Consider the following 27863-nt stretch of genomic DNA (forward strand, 5'->3'; position numbering starts at 1 on the left):
GTGGTGGTGGAGGTCAACACTACCTCACTTTTCTACAATTTTGTCTTCCTCTGTGTCCCTGAAGTATGTACTCAGACTCTAATCTCTTTAGAAGGTTGGCTATCTTCTAGCAAAAAATAGTGTTATTACCCACAACATTTCAATTCTTTAATTATATAAACAAAATGCGATTTTGCTCTATATTGAATACAGTATACCATTTATACTATGCCAAAAGCTTTTTTGGATAAAAGTAGTTTCCTTATGCCCATTTGTAGGAAAAGAAGTTAAGATTGAGAAGAAAATCAGATTCATATACAAAGCATCATGGGAAGAATCACAGACAAAGACCTTAATCCATGTATTATGTGTACTCAGGAAATCATAACACAAAGTAACACATGACCTAGAAGAGTGAATGGCACTCTCTTAGAAAACATTATGAACAAACAATAAAGGGGATGGCTAATACTTGATGAATTCTTACCATACACAAATATTCTAAGGTTCTTAAAAGAGTAATCTATAAAATATCCCTATAAGGGGAAAACATAATTATCTTCATCATGTGAACAGTGAAATGAAGACAGGATATTTTAATTTACCCAGCCGGTAACATCCAGTAAGTGGCAGAACCAGAGTTGAAACATTCATTGTTTGGACAAGCATTCATTAAAGAAGCTCACTGGATAAAGTGTTCATATCATGGGACTGCAGTTACAAAACAGGAAAAATGCAGAAAAGTCAAACAGGCTCCTGGCATCTCAGTAAGGTACTGCTGTGTCTTAGATGTGCTTTGGCTCCATGGGATTTTTTTTTTTTTAAATACTTGATGTTTATGATGGCAATGTTAAGATGTAGTGGAACATTAAGAATGAGAGAGAGAGAGAGAGAGAGAGAGAGAGAGAGAGAGAGAGAGAGAGAATGAATCTCATTCTGACAGGACTATGATAGTTCTCATGAGAGTGTGGATAGTTTTTTGGAAGTCTGTTTTGGGAAAGAATACCCTTGACAGTCCCTTCTTGTCTTGTTCAGTGATCTCTTCCTCCTGGATTAAGTTCCTCCATGATGCCATCCATCATGTCCTGCAGCCAAGTGGGTCCTTACCAGCTGCAAACTGCCACCAGCACCATTATCCTCTGGAACTGTAAACTACATAGCCTTTTTGCTTTGTAACACGCCCAGCTGCAGATATGTTGTTATATTAATGGAATACTGACTAATACAGCCATCAACTTAGAATTAGGTGCTAACTACAAAAAGGTTCAGCCTCCAAGGATCCAAAAGCCATGCACTTCTATTCTAGTCAATTTCTTCCCAGACCTTGAGGACCTTCATTGATATGAAATCATTGGGAAATGTCTGTGACTGGAGTTTAAGCCAGAATGTAGTAAAAAAAAAAAAAAAATGTGCTTAAAGAACCTATTAACCTGTTTTTTTCCCCCCAGCATCTAAAAACCTCAGAAGACAATACTGGAATGTAGCCTAAGCTAGTCAAAGCATAAGTGTTCATTTTCAATTTTTCATTTAGTAGTTTTTTTCCAGTAACAAAATAATCAAGACTTTTTCCCCTAAGAAAAGAATGTTTTCTATATATCAATTAAATTAACTTACAGTGCTTCAATTAAGCCATCATCTTTGTTTCAATTAAGACAGCAAGTAAATCTCCATTCCAATTTAGCCATTTCTCCTAAAATCCTTCTCCCACTGTGTTTGTTACTGAGTAAACAGTCTGAGAAAGAAAACATTTCAAACAGCACTGTAGTCCTAAAGAAAACTCTTTCAAACATCAGAGAACATTGCAGAAAAACGTTTCTGGGTTGAACCAAAGGATGAATGGAGCCGTTCTAGTGAATGTGGAGAATAAAAGGGACCCATTAACAACTAAGACAAGATCCAGGAAGGGTGAAATCCGGTGTGTCATATCATATATCATATACCATATACCATACACAGCCATGTGTTCAGACATTTTTAGGTATAAACCAAAAGATTCTAAAGTTATCACTATTATTTTTGTCCCAAAGTGCTTCACACTAATGGCCCAGGCTGTCAATAAATCATGGCTGGCTCTTCCCAGTTGTGCAATGATGGTTGTACATGAGTTTAGGGAAAGCTGAATCATACTCGTGCCAAATTCCAAGCAACAGAAACTTCAGCAGGGATTTAGACTGAGTTAGCTCTGAGCCAGCTCTGCATTTGAAACCAAAAGGGGGTCTCCATTGAGCTCATTAAATGACTACGGGTTGTTCTAATTCAAAAATTGTAAATAGAAAGTGGTGTCTCTAAGTTATTACCCAACAGCACCATGTCCTGTATAGCACAAGGTCAACGGTAAATCTGCCAGCAAGAGCCTCCCTGCAGGGTCTCACAGCATCTGAAGATGAAAGATTCAGAGAAAACACAGCTGGGGTCTTCCACCCAGGTGCTGTTTGCACTTAAGCACCACATTTTTGGGCTTGTAAACTGAGAGCATCGATTCAGCCCCATGAAGAGCCATTAATTATGAAGGTTTTCTACCTGTAAAGTCCTAAGGGAGAGACATTTAAAAATGGAGTATGCTGGATAGATAGGTGGGTAGGTAGGTAGTAAGACAGATAGATAAATAGACAGACAGATAGATAGATAATAGATAGATAGATGGATAGATAGATAGATAGATGACAAGCCATACATACATAACAAAAGATGGTAGATAATAGGTAATACTAGAAGATAGGCAGAAAATAGATGGATAGATAGATAGATAGATAGTAGATAGGAATAAGCAGATGATAGATGTTTAAGAGTAAACTGTGGGTGGATGTGCTGAGACTTTGTTAAGAGCTAGATTTTTTTTCTACCAGTTTTCTAATAAATCATTATCTTTTCACCTTTGTTAGGAAAACATGTCTGTCACATTACCAAGGTCACCTATAAGCTTGTCATCTGGAAAGTCACATTTAGAATCTTCTGAGCTTGCAGCTCTCTGTGTGCATTCACCATGGCACCCCTGCAGGCTTGGCAGCATCCTAGCCTTCAGTCAGTGCACCCCTGTGTGCTAGGAGCCATTTGTTCCTCCTGAGTTAGACTCTGGGAACCACTGCAGCTTCCTGCACAGTCAACTGATCATCACCTGCTCACTGAGGCGGCAGTTCTCAGAACAGGCCTGGGACTCCCTGATAGGTGGGGAGAAGTCTTAAGACCGCCATAGAGTCCAGGATGCACTAGCACCAAGTACCATCTTGCAGTTTCTAGATGGCCCACACAAGTGGACTCATATAATAAGCACTGGTGTTGCTTTCCATTTTATTCCCTCCTCATCTCTTTTAAGTAACCTCTCTTTGGGGGAGGCATCACCCAACTTTGATGCTCAAAGGGTCTAAACTATCATTCTCCACGTGGTTGCTCTGGAATGTACCAGAATTATAAGAAAAAAAAATATAGCTGGGTTTCCTTGCAAAATGAAGAAAGACACAGAATAGGTTCCTGAATAAATCATTTAAGAATTTTGGAACAATGGACAGGCCGTAAGCCAAAACCATGGATGATTTTGTCATTTTTCCTGACTTTTCTTAGTCTACTTAAACCGTCAACCAATGACCTTTCAAAATATGTCTCACACCTCAACTAATTGTGGGCAAATGTAAATAACGGATTCTCTGAGCTCACTTTTTTTTCTTAGAGAGATGTCTCTGACCAGCTTACAGTACGCTGGTTTGACACAAGAGGCTCAGTGAGAGCCACTGAGTGTTGCCGACTTTGCCAATGTGTTTCCAGCAAAAGGCCTTCTCTTGTTCCAAGTCTCTACCAATGTCTCACATACCCAGGGGTCAGTCTGCCACTCAAGAAAAGCCACTCATTTTTCTTTTTTGATAGGACCACAGCTTTAAACTCAGAAAACTCACAGGAATGGTCAAAGCTAAGCATAGGCATTGAGGGATTCCAGCTGTTCACCTCAGAGACTTGGCTCAGATGGTTCAGATTCTCCAGCTTGATATCCTAGAGGCGTAGAGATCTGTAAGTGCTTGGCTCTTATACAGAGTGCAGTATTTCTAGACATATCTCATCATCAAAAGATTTCTATCTCAACAACAGATTACAGTAATGTTCTTGGCTATTAGAGTTTCTGCTGCTGTAATGAATGAGACATGATTAATCTGAGTCATAAAAAGAAATGATAATAATAACCATAATTTCTTATATTGGTATAGTGAAATCTTTAGTAGTTTTTAAAAACTGCAAACAATTTTCAGGCATGTTTAGCTAATGTATTATAAGAACCTTGGAGGAGATAAAGAGGATATTATTATTCAACTATTGTCCTTTTACAAGTTAACAAGTGAAGAGACTTGGAACAGAGAAGTGGCTGGCCCCAAGTCTCAGCTGATTAGCAGTTGAATTTAACTAGCTTCTGGGTCAGGCTACTAATGATTTTCTGTCTTAGTCTGCAGGCTGGGCTTAAGCTCAGGTTCCACCACCCACCTTTCTCATACCTCCCAGATAATTCTGCTTAGTTCTCTATTATGGATAGGACAAATTCCTAGGCCTTGCAATTTGGCATCATTGGGTTAAATAAGATCTCAGCCCCTACGACCTTGAAGGCAGAAGAGCAGACATGAGGGAGGTTCATCCTTGATGTCCTAGCGCCCTGTCCTCACTGTCTGGAAGAACTCAAGAAGCCTGGCCTGGAGGTAATTTAGCTGCCTGCTGTGTTCTCAAACAACGGCCCGTAAACAATGATTGGCCAATTTTATTCTAATCTTTTCAATTTTGCTCTAATTAAAATCAAGCTGCAGCTTTCAAACAGTTTAATTAAGGCTGATTGGAAGAGGTGGGGAGGGGAGAGTCAAGCTTAGGGGTGGAGGAAGAGATCAGTGTTTGGTGAGTCACACTTGTCCCTGAGGAGCTTAGGGACTTTGAAGAGGGGACCAGAAGTGACAGGTCTGTAGAATCAACATGAAATGCAATAGATTCCTTGCAATGGAGGGCCAGACCAGAAGGAATGGAAAGGGATAGTGAGTGATTTTGCAGACACAGAAACCCTATCTTTTCCTTGTCCATTCGGTCTGCCCTTCTCAGGCTCATCTGTTCACCTGTGGAGAAAATTACCCTCTTGGCCACTGTTCATCTTCTGTTAAACTTGTTTACTCAGCAAGCCAACAGTCCATGCTATCTTCTCCAGTAGACTTCTTCCTAGTCTTCCCATTAGCCATTTTACTTCAAGGTAATTCCCACAGGCTGTAGTTCCTTCCAGTACTCTAAAAGTTCACTCATTTTGAAATGAGATAAGTCTTCTGTCATTTAAAGACATTTGCTTTTTTATATAGGATACTTTTTTGAACAACTATTTTTAGTTCCAATAAGAATTTCCAGATCTCTAGCCCTTCCCTGCCCAACTTTCACTTTTTGCACTTGACCTTATCAATGTATTTCTTTCTAAACACAGGTTGACATGTTCTAAGACAGAGATATTGCATTGGAGACAAGTGAGAGTACACTAAATGCGTCATCATTTTCATCATCATTCTCATGATCTCCATGAACATTATCACAGGACCAATCTTCACTGGGCCTTAGTGCCACCAGGAATGAGACTGGGTGTTTGATATATTTAAAAATCATCACAAAGACCTTACAAAGATCAGTGTAGTAGACTGATTCATCACTTTTGCCTGTGTTAGGTCTTTAACAGATTGCCCAGTAGAATCATTCACTTATAAGGATAAAACTAGTTTCTAAACCCTGTATATACTAAGTTGGATTGTTTTGCTTTGAGCAAAAGAATGAAGACAGAGTGACTGTTGGACAATTCCTGGCCAATTCCTCAAGAGCCATTGCCTGTTGCCTCTCTCCCAGCTGCTCCCCTCTCCTCTCTAGAAAAATCACATCCCTCTGGTATTCTAGATCTGTTCTTTTAGTTTGGGCCTAAAATAAATACCATTAGGATACAGACCTATACCCACTGATCCTTTGCGGAACTTCAATGTGAGGCAAAGCTCTTATAGACAATCTACACAATACTATGATAATGACCATTTTGACCCACTGAATCTTGTTCTATTTTCTATGTAGAATTGTGGCAATAGTTAAACAGTAAATATCAGCTCTATTTCATATCCGTGCTAGCAGATATGAATATAAGTATCTTTATCAAGGATACACAGCTTACTAAGTGGTGAAGTCTCTGTTCTTTCTACTCTCCACCTTCCCTTAATTCTTTCACTTGACTACTGTGTCATTATCTAAAAAGAAACATTAACAATGAATTTGTGATCACCCAGCACCCTGTATCTCTTTACAGCCCTGGCTTCTTTTTCATAAGACATGCTGAAGGAAGGCTGCCTCTATACCCTATATTTGTGAAGGTGGCACTTTCCACTTAAATTTAAGGCTTTGCATTTTGCTTTCTTACACTCGATCCCTTGTGGCAGAGATTGAAAAGTTGATCTCTCTGCTATTTTCATTGTCTTCTCGGGCTTACCTGCTCAAGCCAAACTGCTCCTCACACCCACAACTTTCTCTTCACATATAGCCATGTAACTGAGTTCTGGACCATAGAGGGTATGCATAAGCCTGGGGGAGGGGTCTCCCATCCATTCTTCATGTGATCTATTTCCTCATCTGCCAGAATTAGTCTAGAAGATGGCTGGACTTCAGGCCTCAGGGGATGGCAAAATAGTTTAGGTCAATGGAGTCTCAGCCCCAAATGAGATCCTGAAGCAAATATGTTCATCCTTCCCATGAATTAAATTGTAGTATGAAATGAGCAGAAAAAGGCAGAGTATCATGTCACCAAGATTTGGGGGACTGTTTGTTTCAACTGCTAGTCTGATTTGACTAATACTGTCTGAATTATATCAGCCTGAATTTCCAACCAGGAGAAATACTGTTGGACCATATTGTCAACCCGGGTAAGGCTCCCTGTCAGTGACTTGTACTGTGTCTCCCTGGTCAAACAGCTGTGCCTCTACTTCTCAGCTCACCATGTCTCTCTTCTAGCTTTTTGGATGTGTGTGGTGAATGTCATTGGTCTTGAGGTGCTGACAAGTAGGCTGTTGGATCTTGGGTTGGGAAGATCTTCACAGTGAAAGCACCATCACCGTTAAGGATGTATTTTAAACTGTCCAATAACTATAAAATCAAAAGATTAACTTGGGCTACATTGAAAAAGAGTAGCACATAGATTTTAAGTAATAAACTTGATTTATGCATGGATTTTCATGTAGTAAAACAAGTTTGATAGAGTGAGACTACCTCTCATCTCTTTGCTCTTTCTGCATAAACCTCTCTGCATTTTCTCCTTACACATTTATCTAGATTTACCATTCTGGTATTTCCCATATCATTCATATATATATATCCATCTATCTTGAAGTACAACAAATCTATTTTTTGTAATTTCCAAGTAATTCAAGCACTATTATTCTATCAGTTTTACTGTTGAAGAAATGAAACTCACACATGCAAAGTCACTTATATAATGCTACACACCTATCAGAACTACAGCTGGAATCCAGGCATCCTATTCCAGAGCTTGGCATATCAGTGACTTCTGTATGCTGCATCTAATTCAGTTCTATATAATTCAACAGTAACTGAATGGCTTCAACCTTTTATTTGTCTTTCTATGGTATAGACATGGGGCTAGAGATAAGAAGGTGATGTAAGATGTGTTCTTTGCCCCCAAAGAGCTCACAGACAAGTCATAAGCACAGATACGTAAGCACACAACACCATAAGCTCTATGGTTCTATGTCAGGAATATGAAGATGGTGATGGGACATCTTGGTAGATCTAAAACCAACCCTCTGGCAAAAGTCAAAGCAGCCTTGCTTGAAGGCTGTGCAGGAACCCAACATGAAAAAAAACAAAAACAAAAAAAAAAAAAAAACTGTGCAGGAAGAGAAGATGAGACACAGAAAGCAATGCTGTCAAATGAGCCTCCTGTGCCCAGGCAGATCTGGAGCTGTGCATCAGGGCTGGAGCAATGGGAATGGAAACTATGCGGCCCGAGTTCATTTACTCATTCATTGTCTGTTGGTAGAAGGACAGAATTGATGGACATGAATTTTATGAGGAAATAGATTTGGGGTTTATCTTTTGGGACCAACAGACAAGTTTGATTGAAGATGAGGACAAACATTCAAGTGGTCGATGATGAATCCACAAGACTGGGGTTGAAGCCCTACAGTTCAGATGGGGACAAGGTTAGAGCAGAGATGGCAGTTTTCAGCAATGGCATGCTGCTCCTAGCAGGAAGCACAGTGAGGACCCCGGGAGGCACCAGGGATGTAATAGAAGTTCTGCTCTGATCATGGCTTTACCACCAAGATTAAGCCCAGTTGTGCAAAGCTAACAGCAACCCAGGGTGGGTGGGATTCTTGGAGAAGCTGGAAGACAAAAGTCACTACATTTCTCCTGCGTTTAACTTGAATAAAAACCATCTAGAGTCTCCTCATTTCCCCACATATTTCCAACTCTTGCAGCTCTGATGCTTCAGCTTCCGATACGTGTTCCTGTATCCTGAGGTGCGCCAGTGAGCTACAACCAGTGCTGCTCATCACCCAGAACTGCAGAGAATGTTCCGAAGAAAACCTAGGTGTCAGAAGTTCTAAGATGGGCAATAGATACTGAGCTCTGAAGAGTGAGCAAACAAGTTAGTCTCTGGGAGCCAGAATTGGTTTAAGGAGACAATCTTGTCAAAAGAAACTGTATTTGTTTTCTTTAGGAAGAAAGATGAAACAGGGAGAGTTGGGGGAAAATAAACAAGACCAGCTTAGGAGAGAATATGAGAGAGGAGAGGGAGGAGAAAGGCAGGAACCTGGGGGGGGGGGGAGGGGGGAAGTGCTAATGACAGCAAGAAGGCAGAGAGTCAGAATGATTCTAAGCTTATCCCGGAAAAAAGAAGGCAGAGACATAATCAATGAGGAGAAAAACAGCTTCGATTTCAGAAAGATCTTCCTAGTACACTCCAGAGTTGAGACAGGAGGACTACCATGAGTTTAGTTTCAGCCTTGACTGCATAATGAGCTCTACTCAGTGTGGGCTACAGAGATAAAAGAAGGAAGAGAAGAGGAAAGAAAAAGAAGGAAAGAGGCAGGGAAGAGATAGAGGAGAAAGGAAGAAAAGAACAAAGAAAGAAGGGATTAATGAAGGAGGGAAGGAAGGGAGAGAGGTTATAGTCTTTTAAACTCCCACACAATGGAAATGGGCTTTGTTAAATCCCAGTGCTGGGAACTGCTCCAGCCAAGGCATTTTAACTAGCCTTGTGAGATTGTAGAGCTGGTTGTCTGCACTAGTTGATTTTGGAGTTCTCTTCTAATTAGATATCCAAGTATTCCTTGGTTCTTCTGATGTGCCATTTCATGTCATCAGACTTTCTTGCACACCCAGATACTGTCTGTGCATTCTTGGCTCCTCAGCTCAGGCTCAGAAGCCCGGCGTTTCTCAGATCTAAGCTTCTGGTCTGGCTGTGATATGCAAGGAACAGAATGCAAACAGCTCTACTTTAATGCTTGCAGAAAACCAAAACCCATCCTGGCAACTTCAAGTCACATTTTTTTTTCCTGTAAAGTCACACATGCATGTGACTGTTTCATGAGCCAGCCTAACTTCGAAAGATTCTCACAACCCCCTTGCCTCTTTATGCCCCCTTAATCAGATTCATAATTTAGAATAGACACAGAACCAGCAAGTGAGAACTTGGTTTCCCTGCCGAAGTTTACCTCTGTAACTAATAAACCAATGATGTAGCCCATGGCAAGGGATCATTAGGTGTTTACATGCCTCTGTGGATCTAGAAGCAGTCAGTCCCCAAAGAGCCTTCTTTCCTGTCCTTTCTTCGTCACTAGCATGTCCCTAGGTAAGGCCTGGGCTCTCCTGACACACTGGGAAAATGAGAATTCTCTCAGGCCCTGGAGTTGTAATGAAGATTCTGGCAACATTATTTTCTTCCCCTCAGAGCCTCCTGCCCTGGGAGTGGGACTTTGTGCTCACTCTGACTCACTGACATGAAGAGATCTTTTGGGTTTTGCAAGAGGTTGGGGGGAAAGAGGTAAATCTCTGATTTGGAGAAGCTGGTAGGGATAAGGAGAAAGAATTATGGTGAATCTATCAAGAAACAGAAAGGCATGGCCAGACAGCTCTGAGAGATTCCTTCTTCTTCCCTAAGCATGTCTTGACAAGGCCAGCCTTAATCTCCCACAGCAATGCCAACAAATTATAAAATAGGCACGGGACTCCAGCCTCTCAGCTCCTTTCACTCTCCCATCTGACACGACAGTATAGTGTGGAAGACAGGCCAAGTAGAACTGTCTGAACATATACATGAAATCTTGTCTGTCTTTGTTAAAAACAAAACAAAACAAAACAAAAAAATTAAATCCAAATTTGCAAAGTTTCCAAAACAACACCATATTTTCTGTATTGCAAATATTGTTTCTTTCAGGTTTTTGTAGCCATCCCTTGAAATATGGGACATTTCCAAGTGGACATGTATGTTTGTAAATCAGTTGTCTACCTGCTCCTAAAAGCTAGGACCAGGGATTTACTCAAATTTACTTAACAGTGAATTTTTATAAGCCATTGCCAGGCAAGAAATAAGATATTGTGTCTGGGAAATGACATTAACTGTCCCTCTAGTAGAGGATCCAGTTTACAGAAATCCAATTTGCACTGTATCCCATGTAAAAAAATACCAGTAGTGCTAAGCCCACACATACAGACTTGGTGTGGGTACTCTGTTCTAGGAAAACCCAGTGTGACCTCCTCCTGCTCAGGGTTCTCCAGCACCCTGTACAGATGGGGAGTTATGGTAAAAGTGAGGATTGCAGGAACTTGAGATAGGGCCAGCCCCTTACAGCTTCTTGAGGCCTGTCTTCTATATCTCAAGAATCTACTGGGATGCTCAAAAGAAAAGATAATAGATGGGAGGCCATTCTCTAGCATATTAAATATCCTTAGCTCAGATGATTTTTTTTTTTTAGCTACATATTAATCATTGACTAGTCAGGCCTCCTGTGTTGGGGACTGAGCACTAAAGCTTCCTCTTGCTTGTGGGACAGCCTTTAACGTTCAAGATCTTCACCCACTATATGGATGGACAAAGAGCATGCTCTCACAGAACTCTTATTAGAGAAATTTTGATTAGGGGCTGGAGAGACGGATCAGTGGTTAAAAGCACTAGTTGCTCTTCCAGAGGTCCTGAGTTCAATTCCAAGCAACCACAGGGTGGCTCACAACCATCTATAATGGAGTCTGATGCCCTCTTCTGGCACATAGGTGTACATGCAGATAGAGCACTCCTATACATAAAATAAATAAAAACAAATATTTTTAAAACAGAGAAATAAGAAAAAATTAATTAATGTATTATGTTGCATGTTGGGGTTGGAGGATGGCTTGGTGGGTAAAAGTGTCTGTTGCACAGTGTAAGGACCTGAGTTCAGGTCCCAGCACAGAGAAAGTCAGGTGTAGCTACATGTGACTATAACTCCAGAGCTGGAGGGTAATATTGAGACAGGAGGATTGTTGAGGGTTAATAGCCACCACTATAGCTTCCGGTAATGGCCATCTCCAGATGCAGTGAGGAGAGACTGTATCCCAAGGGAATAAGGCTGAATGCAAGAAAGGACACTTAATAACTGGCCATTGTGCAAAGTAAAGAGAGTCTGTTAGCCCATAGCAATGCATAGACACACTTCAGGCATAGAGTCAACATACAAATGGTGACAGTTTATGTTATATTCTCTCTTATTTGTAAGTATCATTAATATTAGTGCAAAGAGAATTCCAAGCTTTCTTTCTCTATGTTAAAAAAAAAAAAAAAAAAAAAAACCAACCAAACAACAACAACAACAAAAAAAGTGCTAAGCTAGAGAGACAGCCCAGTGGTTAAGTGTACTTTCTGCTCTTGTAGAAGACTAGAGTTCAGTTCCCAGTACCCAGATTGGATGGCATACAACCACTGATAACTCCAGTTCTAGGGGATCTGATGTCCTCTTATGGTCTTTGCACATGCATGTGCGCACAAGTGCGTGTACACACACACACACACACACACACACACACACACAGAGTGAGATAAAGACAGAGACAGACAGACAGAGATAGAGACACACACATACCTTAAAACTAAAACAGATATTTTAAAAATAAGAAATACAAAAATTAAGCAGTTCTGGTTGTCCTGGCAAAGCAATCAATTCTTTTTGCCCCTGGCTTGTTTCTTCCCATAGTAATATTAGGAAACTGGAAAAAGCCTCCTCTTCTGTGTGATTATTCAGTATCGCAGTCTATGCAGTGAGATCTCCGCTCAACAAAGCCTCTTGTTTGTGGGATACTCTTGCTTCAGAGAGTAGACAATCCTTCTGGTTCTCTCCTCCTCCTCACAGCCCACTCACTTGCCCTCCTGTGTACATCACCCACTGAGGGCCTATCTACTTCACTGAAGATTGAGCCTTCCAGTCAGCTGAATAAGTAGGTCCCCATTGTCTTTAGCTTGGGGCAGAAATGAGATGGTAGGGTTAGAATTCCTGTCTCACACTGGTGTCTAAAACTTGATCTGCAAACTTGCTTTCTCCATCTTGTAGTACACACTGATGTTTCTGATCCTGCAGAGAAACATGTGTAACAGCCATGGGAGTCAAACCCCTCTCACGGGGTGTTTTAGTGCACCCCAAACCTCTACCACACCGAATGAATGACTCATTTATTGCCTTTCCTGGAGGGCTGGTCTCCCTGTACCTGGGCTGTTGAGCCTCACTCACTTAGACACCCACTAAATAGGTGCCCAATGTGCAAAGGCCTCTTTGTGGGCCACTTGCTGTTCTAAGCTCTGTGTACTGAAATAATTGTCTTGTGGGAGATGCAGGAAGTTCTGTTGTGGGAGAGATGCAGCAGACCCTGATTGGGGGGAGGAGAGAGAGAGAGAGAGAGAGAGAGAGAGAGAGAGAGAGAGAGAGAGAGAGAGAGAGAATTCCTGACCCAGAAAAAGCTCATCTCTTGAAGAGACAAAAAAGAGAAGAGCGTGTAACTAGCCAGTGTTCCTGTCTGCTTGCTCTAGAGTATCTATAAGGAGCAATTCATTCATGAATAAAATTAATTATTTCTTGAAGCAAGAATTAATCCTCTTTTTCTCTGCCTGACTGACTCAAGATCTCTGTACTAAATCTTGTCTGAAAACATAACTGATCTTGCTCCCCTTCCTTAGCCACCCTGGAGGCTTATTTTACTCCTTCCTTTCTTCCTTCCTTCCTTGACTGATTGATTGCTTCCTTGCTTTCTTTCACTGTGTGTTTTAGAGAGCAGGCACATAAATGCTAGGTGAGAGTGTGGAGTTCAGATGACAACCTTGGGTACCAGTGTTTGACTTTCACCTTGTTTGAGACAGGGTCTCTTGTTGTTCACCATCATCTATACCAGGCTAGCTGCGCCCCCCCCCCTCCCCCCAGCTGCTGAGGATTCCCGTCTCTGACTCCCATTTTGCTGTGGAAGCTTTGGTATGACAGAAACACTCACTGAGCACAGCTTTGTGTGTGTTCTGGGAATTCAAAGTCAGAAGGTCTTTATGCTTATGTAGCAAGCATCTTACCACAGAGCTATCCCCTCAAGTCTCCCTTCATCTCTTGCACATTTTAATTTTGACATTTCTCTCCACCCTTGCAGTATTAACTCAACCTGAATATGGCCCCAGGAATTATGGGGTTATTTGGGGGTAAGAGTCATTGTATTCTAAAGGACCATGGACCTGGCATTCTAACTTGGCACCCATAAAGCTGATCTCTCTGCTACCCATTTAGTGGTATCTTCCTCCGGGGTCTTGAGGAGCTATGTTTCAATTTGTTTTCTAGTGTCTACTCTGTTCCTCAAACTACAGAATTCTCCAGAAATCATAAGGCCCCTATTTCCCTATCTTTTGTATCCTATTATAATCCCCAGAAGATTTTTGACAAGAGACCCTTCATAAGTATTTGGTTAAGGACCTCAGGAGCAAGTGCATGACATGGTAAGATTTCTTTCATCCATGTTTTTTAAGTATAAATGATGCTAGATTTGCATGTGAACCACCAGCATTACAGAATCTTAAAGAACTGCTAACTATTTTCTCACGAGGTAAGGACTAACAGTCCAGTTTTTCAAAGTAAAAACAGGAAAAATTTCATTTGGCATTGCCATCCTTGAACACAATTGCTTTTAGTTCTTGTAATGCACTCCCAATGTTATAAAATGGCATGCCCCTACCTCTGAGAATCTTTACAACTGCACCCTGTAAGAAATCAGTGTCTAGTGATATAGTTTGGGAGCAAAAAGAACAGGAAAAGGAAAAGTCTAGCCTTACGTATCTTGGCATTCAGAGTTGGCACATGGCATTGGCTGTCTGAGTCCTAATCGCTTGGACTACTTTGGGGTCTGTAGCCCCACCTCACCAGCTCTCTTGAGAGAGCCTCCAGCCACTTATTAGGGCTTGCTTAAGCATTACCTTTTAAGTCCTCTTGTCTATCTGTACCAAATAACCCAATACTTTCTTCAAAGGAACTCGCCTGGAAATTCAATCCAGTCAAAAACTGTATCCCCCTTACTTCATAGTTTGTTATTTCATGAAATCTAGTGAAATACCAAGCAGATCTGGCTCTCTAAAACACTTGTTGAAAATATCAGTTGATTTCCTCTGAACTGTAAGGGCTTGCATGTTCTTCATAACCTTGCTCCAAGAGATCAGTAGATATTATTATTTAATAATTTATAGACACCAAATACCAGAACATCATATAGGGTGCTATGCAGGAGTGGTAGGCATTTACAACAGAGGCAGGGACAGAAGTTTGCACAAGAAGGACATGCTGAGGTTCAGTTTCTGGAATAAAATTCCTTGACAGACCAAAATGCTTTCTGTTTCATCTACAATCTAGATTAACATTTCTATGTCAGAATGACTATACAGTTAGCCAGCCACCCCGTATGTTTGGTCTTTTCCCCGTGTCCTCATTCCTCTAGGCTGTGAAGATGTGTCAGTGACCGAGACTGAAAGCTCATCCTTGCCATATATCTCAAAGTGTGATCCAGTTTGGAGCACATCACCAGTTGATGGACATCTCTTCCCTCTTTTGGTCTTAACAAGCTCCCTGTAACCAAAATCTAAGCCTAATGATTTCAGAGACCAACCAGGTTGTACTGGGTCCTGGTCTTTCTCCAGAAATGACAACTTTCTTTCTTGCTTATCTGTGCTCCTGAGAACCATGGCTCTTTCATGGAGTCCTGTGGCAGCATGATAACACATGTTTTCTCTATTTCTGCTGCTGAAATGAACACCTAAGAAATCACTGGGATTTGCCTAAGCAGCCTGAGGTTGCCTTTGGTTGCCATTTATTTATGTGGATTGTGATCTCTTAATTGGAGATGGTGCCTCTCTCAGGGTTCGCTGTTTATCCAAATCAGTATTTGTTAGTTGGCAGGATGTGGTCTGGATGATAAATCAGCTCTGGTGCTCTTCCTGTGACTGAATCTGCAGCTGCTCTCTGCCTTCTCACCTCCCCATCTCCCAAGAGGCATCCACAGGCTGCTCCCAGGTCCTGCAGCCTTTTCTGCTTTTAAAGTTTTCTCTGAGCTGCTGCAACTCTTCCATACGTTTATGTGCCTTGGTACTAATAACTCCTAAATTTAACCTCCCTCAACCACTATTCTCTTCCGTCTGTAATAGTTCCTGTTCGTAGTCTCTGCTGCAGATTCACTGTGAGGGATGATGGCCTCTCTTGACACTGTCTCTCCTTATCTACCCTGGCCATCACTTCCCTTGTTTTTGCTTTGATATAAGGTCTTTGTATACAGGCCCATGGTGACCTTAAACTTGTTGATCCTCTTGCCTCAGCCTCTTGATGGAGGGATTACAGGATGTGCCACCAGGCCAGGCTTACTCTTGTTCTCCCAGCTCCACATACTACCTATGATCAGTGCAGAATTCCAAGAATTTTGGTTTTTGGTTTTTTGGGTTTTTTTTTTCGAGACAGGGTTTTCCTGTGTAGTCCTGGCTGTCCTGGAACTCACTCTGTAGACCAGGCTGGTGTCAAACTCAGAAATCTGCCTGCCTTTGCCTCCCAAGTGCTGGGATTAAAGGCGTGTGCCACCACTGCCCAGCAAAACAGTGCTCCAAGGATCTTAAATGCTGAGCCTGATTCTGTGGGTCTAGGGAGATACTTGAGGGTCCATCTTCTTAGAAAGCTGTCAGGAGGTGTGATGAGTCTAATCCATGGACCACAGATTCAGGCATGTAGATCAAATACTTAGTTCTTGCCATCACCTTCTTTACATGTGACTTATTAAAAGATCTCATTTTGCATCCTGTCTGGGTCCAAACAGATTGCCTTTTCTTTGGGTTATTACTGTGCTGCCTGCTGGGAACTTCTTTTGTTTTGTTAACCGTTGCTATTCACCACAGACTCCAACTCTGTCTCTGCATATCCTCCATGAACTTGGTGTTGAACTGTTTTCTTTGTAGGATCTAGAAATTTGTGGATCTCCCGGAACACAATGTAACCTCAGATCCTTCCTTTCCAAAACGAATTAGGTAGACACAGAGGTAGTGAGGCCAACATTCTGGCATCACACCTGGCTTTCCTTTTCGCTCAACCACCATATTATATTCACTGTTCTTTATGATTCCTGACTTTCTCAATTTTAATATATTCTCTCCCTGAGTTTTAAGTGTTTTTATTATAGTGGCTTGGAATTTTTCCAATCCCATGATTATCTCTCTATTAAAACTTTAATACAAAAAGAAATTTAAAAAAAAAATCAGACTGCTCATTACTTTGATTTGTAGAACAGAGAGAATGGAACATTACTGCTAGAGTGTTTCGAGAACCCATATTTACATTCACACCATCTCAATTTAGGGGCCTGATTAGGTTGTGTGTTGTGATGAAGATGCACTTAGCAGTCAAAGGGAAGTGGCATGGGCTAGAGTAACGAGCAGGAGACTTCAAGTCAGGAGCCCTTGTGCTATTTCTGGCTGTGATTGGCTCCCTCTCTGACCTTGAACAACTCCATTTCATTGCCAAAGACCCTAATAGGCACTATCTGCCTTGTAGTATGGCTGAGAGAGGGTAGGCACTTAAGTGTTTGTTATAGTGGGAGTCTGAAGGGAATCAGGGGAGAGGGCAATTGGAGGCCACAAATGGAACTGGAGACAAGATCTCTCTGATTCTACAGCTCTTATAAGTAGCTGTTGAGAAATGGTGGCTAAGAAATGGGCTGATTGTTTAGATCATGTTTCTGTGGGAGAAACAAAGGCTGAGAGGTTAGTCAGTGGGATCTTAAAGCTTTTAGGTAAAACAGCAAGACCATCAGTCTCAGTAGGACATGCTTAGGGACTGCCACTCTGCTACCTCTAGCTGCAGGAATAAGAATTAAGCCCATGACAGCTTCAATTATGCCCAAAGTCCTCTGGCTTCCTCTAGTAGCCCTTGTGAGAGGGAGAGTACATGTTCCTCACTTGAGATCTCCTCTCTATAAAGAGCCAGGTTGAGAGCTAAAGGTAAGGTGCTCAAAAACAAAACAAAACAAAACAAAACATCTCCCATTCTAAATAATTTCTGTATACTAAGCTCTAAACAGAAGTCATAACAGTCAAAGCTATGGTTCCTACCTCCTCTTGCTGTTTTGCCCAGGTAAATATTTATTTAAAACAATTTAATATCAGTAAGTAATATTTAGGAATCACTAGTCCAACTGCCTTGTATCAACTAACTCATTTAATTCTACATCAGTCCTGAAGTGGGCACCATTATTCTTCCACTTTACAAATAAGGGGATTGGGAAACAAATACACTAAGTAGTTTACCAAACAGTATGCAGCCGATAAACTTCAGTTCCACAACTAGAACCAGGACAATTTGTGCTACCATCTTCACCCGTAAGCACCTACACCTACAGAAAACCAATGTAATAGAATAAACAACTTTCTCTGGAAGTCCATGGGAAGAGAGACTGAAACTATTCTGGCATGGTTAGATATTTCCTCAAATTGAGAGTGCACTCTGATAGTTAACTAAAACCACATGGATCAGATGGGTTAGTAGTAGGACCTTGATGTGCGAACATCTGCAGCTGGATGAGAGGAAGGTTTCCTGTGATTGAGAGCCTTATAAAGTAACTCTGCACCTTAATTTCAACTCCCTAGGAAAATCTTATTCTTTGCTACCTATTCATCTCCTCTATATAGAAAGCATATATGGATACTATCTGATTTCTATATACCAAAAAGCTTTCTTAAAGGATGAAATGAAAGAGTCATTCTTCTTGGGACACATTAGTTTTCCACAAATCCCTTCTGTTATTTTCTGTCAGCTGCTTTCTTCTCAGTAACCTTTGAATAGTCAAGGAGAAATTTGGATATGGGCCCATGCATATTTTCCCAGTTTCCTGTGGCCTGCTTTAGTCAGCAGAAGCAAGATCCTGAATTTATCAGAGGCAATTGCCACAGGATCCCAATAGAATAGGGCTGCGAAATAATTCACAATGGCATAACATAGAGCCATACCAATATCTATAAAGGCAACATTTCTGCTTAATCACTGAAGGCAAACCTCCCAGAAGGCTCCTGGAGCAGTGGTTTGTGACCATTCTCTTCTAGCCCCATCAAAGGGCCACAAATCAGAGTGCTGCATTCCTTTCAGAGTGATGGGTTACTGTTTCCTCAAGTACAGGTTCATGTGCAATAACTGACCCCAGAAAGACTGAACAGCACAGTGTAAGAGCTTGTCACATTAAATGATCAGAAAACCATTACTACCCGATAGAAGGTTGATGGTGCAGAAGTGATTTCAGAGACTCCCCATGGGCCAGTTCTGAGCCACCTCCCAAGAGTTAACTAACTGGCTGCTAAGCTATCCAGACTTGGGTCTGGGTCTTAGTGAGGGGAAAAGAATCTACCAAGAAGTGGAAAAAAAAAAAAAAAAAAAGGAGAAAGTAAATAGACAAGCAAGGGCTTAGTCCTTCTCTTTTTCAAGCTACTTGAAGTTTATGGTGATATTAGAATTCTTACTCTGACTTCAGTTCAAATGTACTAATATAAATTATTTTTTGTGAAGATGGTGCTTTTCTGAATCTTGGATATACCAAATGGTGGAAGGTAAATTAAATCTCACTTTACTGGACTGTTCTCTGCTAAAATAGAGGTTTTTGTGTTTTGTAAGATGGAGAAAAGAGCACCCTAAACTTACCTTATGGAAAGTTTATGGGCACATGTGCCTAGACTCTTACATATTTACTGAATGCTGAGTTAATGCTCTGGCTTCCCTGCTTTTGCCTGAGCAGGTGTTAATTTAGCCAATCCAGAGCCTAAGTCATTCACTCCCTCAGTGATTCTGTGGGAATCTCTGCTGTAACCTTAGAGGAAATCCAAGGACCAATTTAAACAAGGGGTATGAACTGAAGTCTTTTTCAGAATTGGGCTGAGCTAAGCACAGTAGATAAATATGGCCAGCAAGGAAAGATGGGAAAATCCTCCATGTACTAGCAACGCAGCTGCCTGATCTTGTCCTTTCTGTGTTCAAGTTTGGGAGTTGTAAACCACTGTAAATGGACTCCCTGAGTGTCTGTTCTACTGTCTTCCTGTTCCATAATCCTCCTACACCTTGTTTCTGATACCCTACATTAGCCCAAACACATTGAAAAGCTACTATAAATGTTAAAAAGAAAAAAAAAAAAAAACTTTTCAAGAAAATCATTTCAAATATCTCTAATTCTAATGTACAAACTCAGACTCTGACATCTGACTATTTGAAAGTTAAGCCTGTATGTTTGTTACTAGTTATGTGACTTGTCTGGACTCTGTTTCCATGTCATTAAAAAAAAAAAATTGGGGAAGGCTTAAAATAAAGAGATGATTTTCTCAAGTCATGGATAAGGCCGAGACAAAGGCTGATGGGATAACCTCAGTCAACAGGCTCTGAGGATCTGAGTCCGTCCTGGACCACACAAGGTGGCAGGAGAACACTGAGTCTTAAGAGTTGTCCTCTAATTTCCAGATAGACACGGTGCGGTATGTGAGGCTGCCCCGCCCTCACAGAATATAATATAATATAACATAATATAGTATAATAAACAAATTAAAATTTCAAGTGTTAAGCCAAGCAAGAGATTCAAAGACTTAAGTATGCCCGTAGAACTAGAAATGCGTGTGCCCCCAAACATGACCAAATGTCTAGAGGTTAAAGAATGTAACGAATGAGGGATTCCGTGTTTCTGTTTCATATTTTCTTCCTATTGTTCTGCATTAAAACTGATTTTAAAACTAGGAGTGGTGGTTGAGTTCCAGGACAGACAAGGCTGTTACACAGAGACACCTTGTCTCAAGATAAAACAGCAACAATAACAACAACAACAACAATGACAACATACTAATTTAGAAAATAAATGTTCTTAAATAGAGGGAACAAAATCTGAAAAGCTCCCGGATGGCTAATGATGCCTTTTATGCTGATGAGTTCAGCAAGAAAAAAGAGTTGTCAGAGTGGGACAGAATTCCCAAAGAGCAAAGGGAAATTGCATTTGTATGAGCCCCAGCCCGGCTGGGTCAGTAGGGTAAGGAGCTTTCTACTTTTGCAGTAGTTTCTAGCATCCAGGAATATGTTGGAAGAACCAGACACACCCATTTGCCCTTCTTATGTGATGTTCCTATAGATGGGCCTCTGTCCATGGCCAAAGCGAGCTGAGCTTGTATTGTTGTCAAGGGTGAAGGTAGGTTTGTCCCTCAGCAGGTTCCCTAGACCTCTGAGGCAATAGGGAAGCTTCCCTTCCTTCATTTGCATGGCTAAATAATTACAACTCATAAAAGTCCCTAACCCATTACTTAAAGCTGGGCCCAGCATTTGACTCTGACCACCTCCAGCAACCTGAGCCACATGCTGTCTGCATGCTGCCTGATTTGTCCTCAATTTATAAGCAGAACAATCTATAAATAGAAACCCTTTTGCTAAGTCCCCAGGAGGTATCAGAAGGTTTTTTAGTTTGTATGTGTTTAAAAAAAAAAAAAAAAAAAATCCCAAACAGAAAACAAAACAAAACAAAAAACCATGGGGCAGGCTTATTTCCCTACCTGATGTTTCTCCATGTTTCACATGTTTCACCTCTAGTTCAACTTGAGGGCATTCTGATTCGGTTAGGGCTTGAGGCTGGACACACCAGCTGTTCACTGCCTAGGCTGAGCTCTGTGGGAGATTCCACTCACCTGTAGATCCTATATCTGGTGGTGAACCCCTGGCGGTAACGCTCCATGAAGTCAGCATACTCCTGGGCACGGTGGAAGGGGCCTCGGTCTGTGAGCAGCCAGTCCAGGGGAGCCTGGCCAGGCGAGGAGACATGCTGTTCAGGGACCACAGCGGCCACCGTGGCTGAGACAGCCAGCACCCACCCGGGCACGCCTAGCGCCAGCAGGACTGCCCATGGGGCGGCCTCCGGCCAAAGCCCTCTAAACCGAGAGCTGCACGGCCACCTCATGCTTCTCCCAGGCGGTTAGTGTCTTCATTCTCTCGCCAAGCTCTCCCACTCCGTGCTGCTCCTCCAGGGCTCCAAACTAGAAAAGTACAAAGAGATGTGAGGTGGGTACAGGGCCATATCCTTGTCTGCGGGCATCATACATAACTGGATGGGGAAATCCTCTCTACTCCTGCGGTAGTGCAACCAACTGATGCCCTAAGGCATTGAACGGAGTGCTCAGTATGTATGATTTTATTTCTTCCGACAGAAACTTATGAGGAAACACTACCGTCAGCATCTTACAGATGCGAAAAGGGGGCTGAGGTCAAGACAATGATGTATGTCCTCACTGCCATGAGAAGGAAGGAATAGAGTTTAAGCTCAGGGGGTATGAATCCCAGCGTCTTTCCTACATGGGCTCCCCCACAAACATATTTACATATTTCTGTAATTGCCTCATAGACTGAGTGTTGCTTTCCAAAGCTTGGCAATAGGCTAGGAGCAGACTTATATGTAGAGCATCTAATCTATTCTTTTATTGAAAGTGATATGGTGATCGAGTCAGAATAGGGGATAAGAGGAGAACCCACACCAAGAGTCCATGGAACTCCTCTTCGCCAGACAGCAGAAGAGAAGAGCCCGGCCCCCACCATCTTTTACCCTGCTAACTCAGGTCCTGAATGCACAGAGCATTTGTGCAGACATCCGTCTTGAAGGAGTGAATGTGTATATTCCCTGCCTTTCTCTGAGTTTGAGGGAAGATGCCAGCAATAAGGATGCTTCTGTCCTTCTCTCTTCCTGGCTGCCTTGTGACTCATCACAGGCCCTTGATTTCCAGTGCCTACACGTTGTCTAAGCACAACTAGTCACCTTTATCAACCTCTAGATGCAAGGAATCATTCAGTACTGTGCAGTTTCCTGGAACTGCTGCCGTTTCTCCAATCTTTAATTTCTAGCACATGCTGTCAGAGCCCTGTGCATGTCTCTCGCCAACACCACTTCAGTGTGTGCCAGAACAACTTCCAACGCCCAGTACCTGTAATTCATGGTCTGAGGATTGTCTCTTGCTGCCAAATCCTAGAGATAGGATGCCTAGGCAGATGTGATAATTCTCTGAACTTTCACTCTCTTGCAGGAATGTGCACAGAGGACTTTAGTGCATCATGCTTCCTTCCAGAGTCACCCCCAGGAACATTCTGAGGTATGTTAGCTCACTAATCCAGAGGACCTAAAAGGGTCTGTTGGAGGTAAGTGTGAATCCTGGGATTCCCAGCTCCAAAGTTATACTGAGCCTGAGAGACAGAGGCTTCAGTATTGGTACAGGATGCTTTTCAGGGTCGCTGTGTGTAAGGATGGAAGGACAGAAGGAAGCCTGGGAGTCTGAACATTCAGACAGTCCTCACTCTTTCTTGCAGTTATTGCTTTGCAGCTGGGTGCTGGGAGCTGCTTAGAAGTTACCGCTCATTCTTAAAGTTTGCTAGGTAGACATTATAGTTACCAAGTCTGTTATGATGAGATCAGGCCAGAGGAGTTCAGCTAGGAAAATAGGCAACATGTAAACCTTGATCTGGCTCCATGCCAAAGAATGCTGTGCTGTTTGGAGAGCTAGAGCAGGGGAGCAGAGGTGAGAGATAGTGCCCCAGCTTAACCAGCCAAGCTGGGGAAAGAATAACAAAGTGTCGGCCTCTTTAGACCTTAGCACATGATAATGTTAGCATAATTAAAATAAATTAGTGATGCTGATTCACAAATTGAACAGGTTGATCAATGAAGTAGAAGAACTCAAAACCCTGCACAGTGGTTCATATATAAAAACAAAGCCATCACAGACCAACTGGGCGAGGATGGAATATTTTTTTACATAACATTGAGAACTTAGTTCCATGTAGATTAAAAAGTTAACTATAAAAAAGTAGAATCATAGAAGGAAAATCCCCAAATGTTTTTTTCTTTTAAAATAAGCTTGAGTTGCCAGGAAAAAAAAAAAGTGATTTAAAACTAAAAAGAGAAATCATCCTTGCATGTGGAAGGAGCAGACAATTTTTATACTGAAACAATTTGATGAGGTTGCCCAAAATATTTCTCATTTAATCATTCACATATTCATCCATTGAAGAAACATAAATGAGAACTCCTAAGTGGCAGGCATTATGCTAAGAACCGACAATATGTGAGCAGGTGTTTATTGCCTTACCTGAAGTTCCACCATTAGCAATTCATTCTTGTTATAAAATATTGCTGTGTTTCTTAAAGACGAATTGATGCAGCGATAGCAAGTTCATTCACTAGGGAATCAGTGGCTCCTTGACAGAGGAGGCCAACATACTACACAAATAAGGTGGAGATCTACGAGCACTGCTGAAGACTCATGGGAAGTAGAGTCCTAAAGCGACCCCTCCCCCAAAGCCCTATATCCTTCTCTGCATGTTCTCCATAATTCTGTTTCCTTGAGCGTGTGTGGGGCCTGTGAGTAAAACGGGCTATTGGGTTCTATTCTTTGACTTTGAGGTCAGAACTGAAGAATGTAGAAGCTGAAGTCCAGACAATCGCCTTAATGATAGTGGAAACTAAGAAAGACTTATGGACAACTGGACAATGTCCCATCTGAGTAATTAGAAGAAAACAACTGACTCAAAATAGAGCAGACAGCCATGCTCCGAACTGCTCATGAAAGCCACAGAGCAAGGAACCAGAAGTGTCATCTAAACTTGAGAGCAATCTGTAGGCAGCCACTAGGAAGGGTGTAGGGACTTTCATCATACAATTGCAAAGGAACACATGTGAAGAGGACTTTGCACCCAACAAAGATCAGTTTCCATGTCCAGCACATTGATTTCAGACTAGTGAAAACTGGAGTAAAGGACCAACTCCCTTGTGCCCAGGCTTCTGGGTCACTAAAGCAATATTAATCATCTCTCCCAGCTTTGCCCTCATGTGATGTCCTCCCTCACTAAGTGCACACACCCATCTAAGGCCATATGTAGGTTTTTGTCATCCTCTCGGATGAATCTTCAGTTCTCAAGTATACAAGCTGCATCAAATTCCATGTACTTCATCAGAGTCACTGTAAGACTGTGACAAGATATAGCTTTGTCCAGCCACTCGGCCTCTTGACAGATTGGCGCCTGTGTATCCTGAGTCATGGTAGCCACCCCCCTGCCTGCTGCATGAGGGTTTCCTAAGGACAGGTAAGCACCTACTGGAAAAACTGTTTGAAAGAATCAGACTATGTTAAGCATGCTTCTTGTCAGCTTTGTTTGTAATTACGCTTTTTCAGAGCTCACAATGATCTGGAACCTGCCTGAGGAATATCAGCTTGGGAATCAAATGATTTTGATTGCTGGGCAATGTCTGCTGAGCGCAGCAAGAATGCCTGAATTCAGGGCTCTCCATTTCTCAGAAAAACCTGGCCCAGGAATCACAGGCTTTCTGCTTCAGTAGTTTTTCTGGGGATCTGAAGACATTTTGACTAAAAAGTCTCTTTTTAAGAAAGAAGATCCTTAAACAGGTTTTAAAACTTTCTTTTTTCTTTTCTTTTTTTTCTTTTTAAAGACAAGCTAATTGCCGGTTGACAGTTGTATGGAAATCAGGCTTTTGAAGGGGGAATAGCTTTTGGTCACTTTCTGTTTATTCTTCAGGATACTATCACTGAATATTTTGTAACACAATCTATCAAGCGAATCTTGACTGTCTAAATTCTCACAGCTTTTGGAGACACCATTAATAAGCAGCCATAGATGACAGTTGGTGCCTTTTCCATCATGACTCCAAAAGGTGAGCATCCAAGCAGGCCTCCATGTTCCCTGTGAGGATGGTGACACAGGGGCCCCTTCAGGAAAAATGTTACAGTTTTACCTGAGAAGCATGAATTATTTCCTTTGCCCTCCACATGTAAGGCAGTTTTATACCTAGACAGACAATTTGGCTTTGCCAAAGGTACAAGTTTAACAAGTTGAGGGTTTTTTTTTTTTTTTTTTTTTTTTTTCCTTGTCTGAGTGCATAAGCTCAGATCTGTCTGTTAAGCCATGAATTAAATGGTCATGGTTTTGCCAATAGAGAAAATCAAGTATAAGGTGAGGTCTTATGAGAAGCGGGCAGTGCGATCTTCAAGATGGCAGCACTTACAAGAATCATGTCACTGCCACTCTGAGGTCACGGTCCAGCTAAAAAGGTCTGAGTTGCTTTCAAGTTCTCTTGTTTTCCGTCTCCATATGTGCTTGGTGTTTCAGAATAAAGGCACAGTTATGATGTATGGCCTAGGCGAGCTAGTGTAAAGTTGTAGCAAATGAAGTAGATAGATACAGAAATATGAATGAAAATTATTATGGAGGGGGAGGTATAACTCAGCTGCTGAGCACTCGCCTGGGATGTGTGAGGCTCCATGTTACATCCTCAGCAATAATAAATAAATGAATGAATAAACAAACAAACAAACAGTAAAAGACAATTAGTGAAGAGGAGGTTTTGCATCCTGGAGGGGTTAAGTGTATAGCTAGGTTATAAGTGTGAGGCTAGTAGTTTGATTAATAAAGCTGTTAATTTAAATATATTAGTAAATACCATACAAATTAGTTAATGTGTATGTGATAGCTACTGCTTATGAAGCATGGATGATAAAATTACCTCTCTGAACAGAGGAGAACAGTAAGGCTAAGTAAGAGTGGATCGGTGCAATGGAAAAGGTGGCCTCCTTCAGCTGCAGATCCAAGTCTGCCCACGTGTGACCACATCAGTCCCCTGACTTACAGTTACAGGAAGGAATTGTGCTGTCACTTAGAAGTTAGAGCCTGTAGGCAAGACACTTTCCTGTGGGAGCCTCACCTTAGCCTTCCTTGAAATGATTTGTGAGGAGAGATGATCCCCACAACCCAGCTCAACACCGAAGTTCCACAATTCTATGCAAATGGAAGGGGCACGAGCGCTAGGGGGCTGTGTTGCAGAAAGAGCTAAGCTGAAAAGAGATGAGATATGAAGCAGAAAATTTTGCCCGCTAGAGCAGTGACATTTTATAAAGTGATTAGGCAGTGACATTAAATAAGTTTTCAAGCCATTTAAGTGGTTAATTGGCCAACTTTATTGAGGAGCTGTTTTCTTGAAGAAGTCTGAGGGTGTCAGTGTTTAAAAAAAAAAATCACGGAAGTGTTGTTTGTTTTTGTCATCCACAGCATGTTGATGCAAAACCTGTTTATCCTAGAAAGGAAGGGGAGACAGGAGGAGTGATGAGACAGCCATGGTGGCGGTAGTGATGCTATTGACTTCCATCAAGGTCCAGGTCCTTCCCCCTGGTAGGCTGACCACTACCATTTTCCATACAGACTCAGCACAGCCCATAAAGGACCTTTAGCTGCACTTCCAAGATCTCCAGTAACTCCTAGCATCCCCTCATTTGAATCCAAGCATGTATGACTTTCCTTTCTGTTGCCACTTTCCTCCCTAGGCTTCATCCATGACCTCAAGTTTCGGTCCCAGGACTAGCATGAATCAGGGAAGCTACATTTGAAATCATACATCCCCCACTAGTCAGAAATCAAGTTCCAACATGAGGATGTAGATATTCCTCCCTGCATAGAATCAGGTCAATAATATTAATAACTATTTATGCAGAGAGGAGCTAATCGTAATTACTGTTTACTAAATGCTCTTACATTAATTTGAGACCTTTAAGAGGGAGGCTGATAGAGGCAAAGGGGCTCTCTGGAGGCCACTCCACAGAAGGCAGAAGCAAAACTCAAAGCCCTGATATTGTGACTCTGAGGCCTATATAATTCACCTCTCCTTATTGTGTCTCACCCCTGTCCATCAACCAGCCAATCGCTTATTAGGCAATGTCTACACAGTCAGCATTTGAGGACTGTGTACTGAGCTTTACATGCAATTCCACATTCACAACACTTATATGCAGATGGCTCTCATGGCACTAGTCCTTGTAGGCTTCATCCCCTTGAGGATCTGAATTTATAAACTTCTCTCTGTGACAACTAGAACTTCATTTGTCAAGGACAGAGTCATCTGTCAGTTGCTAAGGCTTCATACTTGTCTGCTGGGTGTCCTTGGCACTTTCCCTGGGCCAGACAAGCAAACTGATTTGTTCGATATCAGAGCCTCTCATGATAAAGCAGGAGTCAGAGAGCATAGACCACATCCTCTTCTGAGGTCAGAAAGGCTCACCAGAAAAGATGAAGGTAGCATGCTGGTCAGGTGGTTTTAATGAAAGTTATATGCTTTGAGCCTCTAAAACCTCATCTCTTTACACATCAAAGCCATATCACCTGAAACCTTTCCACCTTCTTCCTCATTTGGCAGCTCCCATTGCCGCCTACAAGCCATTCTGCCCTCCTCTTACAGATCCTGAGACCTCTCTCTGAGCCATTCCAAAGAGAGGTGGCTCCCAGAGTAGACTTCAAGAAAAGAAAAATAGAAGCTGGTCA

General features: G+C 41.9%; 1 protein-coding gene across 2 annotated transcripts in view; it reads right to left on the minus strand.

Moving 5' to 3' along the window:
- Brinp2 (BMP/retinoic acid inducible neural specific 2) overlaps nucleotides 1–27863 on the minus strand; it is a 99800-nt gene that overhangs the window by 25939 nt on the left and 45998 nt on the right. For both annotated transcript variants that reach the window (XM_034513699.2, XM_076941439.1), the window contains exon 2: nucleotides 21188–21532. In XM_034513699.2, the coding sequence (XP_034369590.1) occupies nucleotides 21188–21456 (269 nt within the window). In that variant the 5' untranslated portion in view covers nucleotides 21457–21532. The remainder of the gene's footprint in view (nucleotides 1–21187; nucleotides 21533–27863) is intronic.

The sequence above is a fragment of the Arvicanthis niloticus genome, chromosome 10 (assembly GCF_011762505.2).
Source record: "Arvicanthis niloticus isolate mArvNil1 chromosome 10, mArvNil1.pat.X, whole genome shotgun sequence".
Classification (NCBI taxonomy): domain Eukaryota; kingdom Metazoa; phylum Chordata; class Mammalia; order Rodentia; family Muridae; genus Arvicanthis; species Arvicanthis niloticus.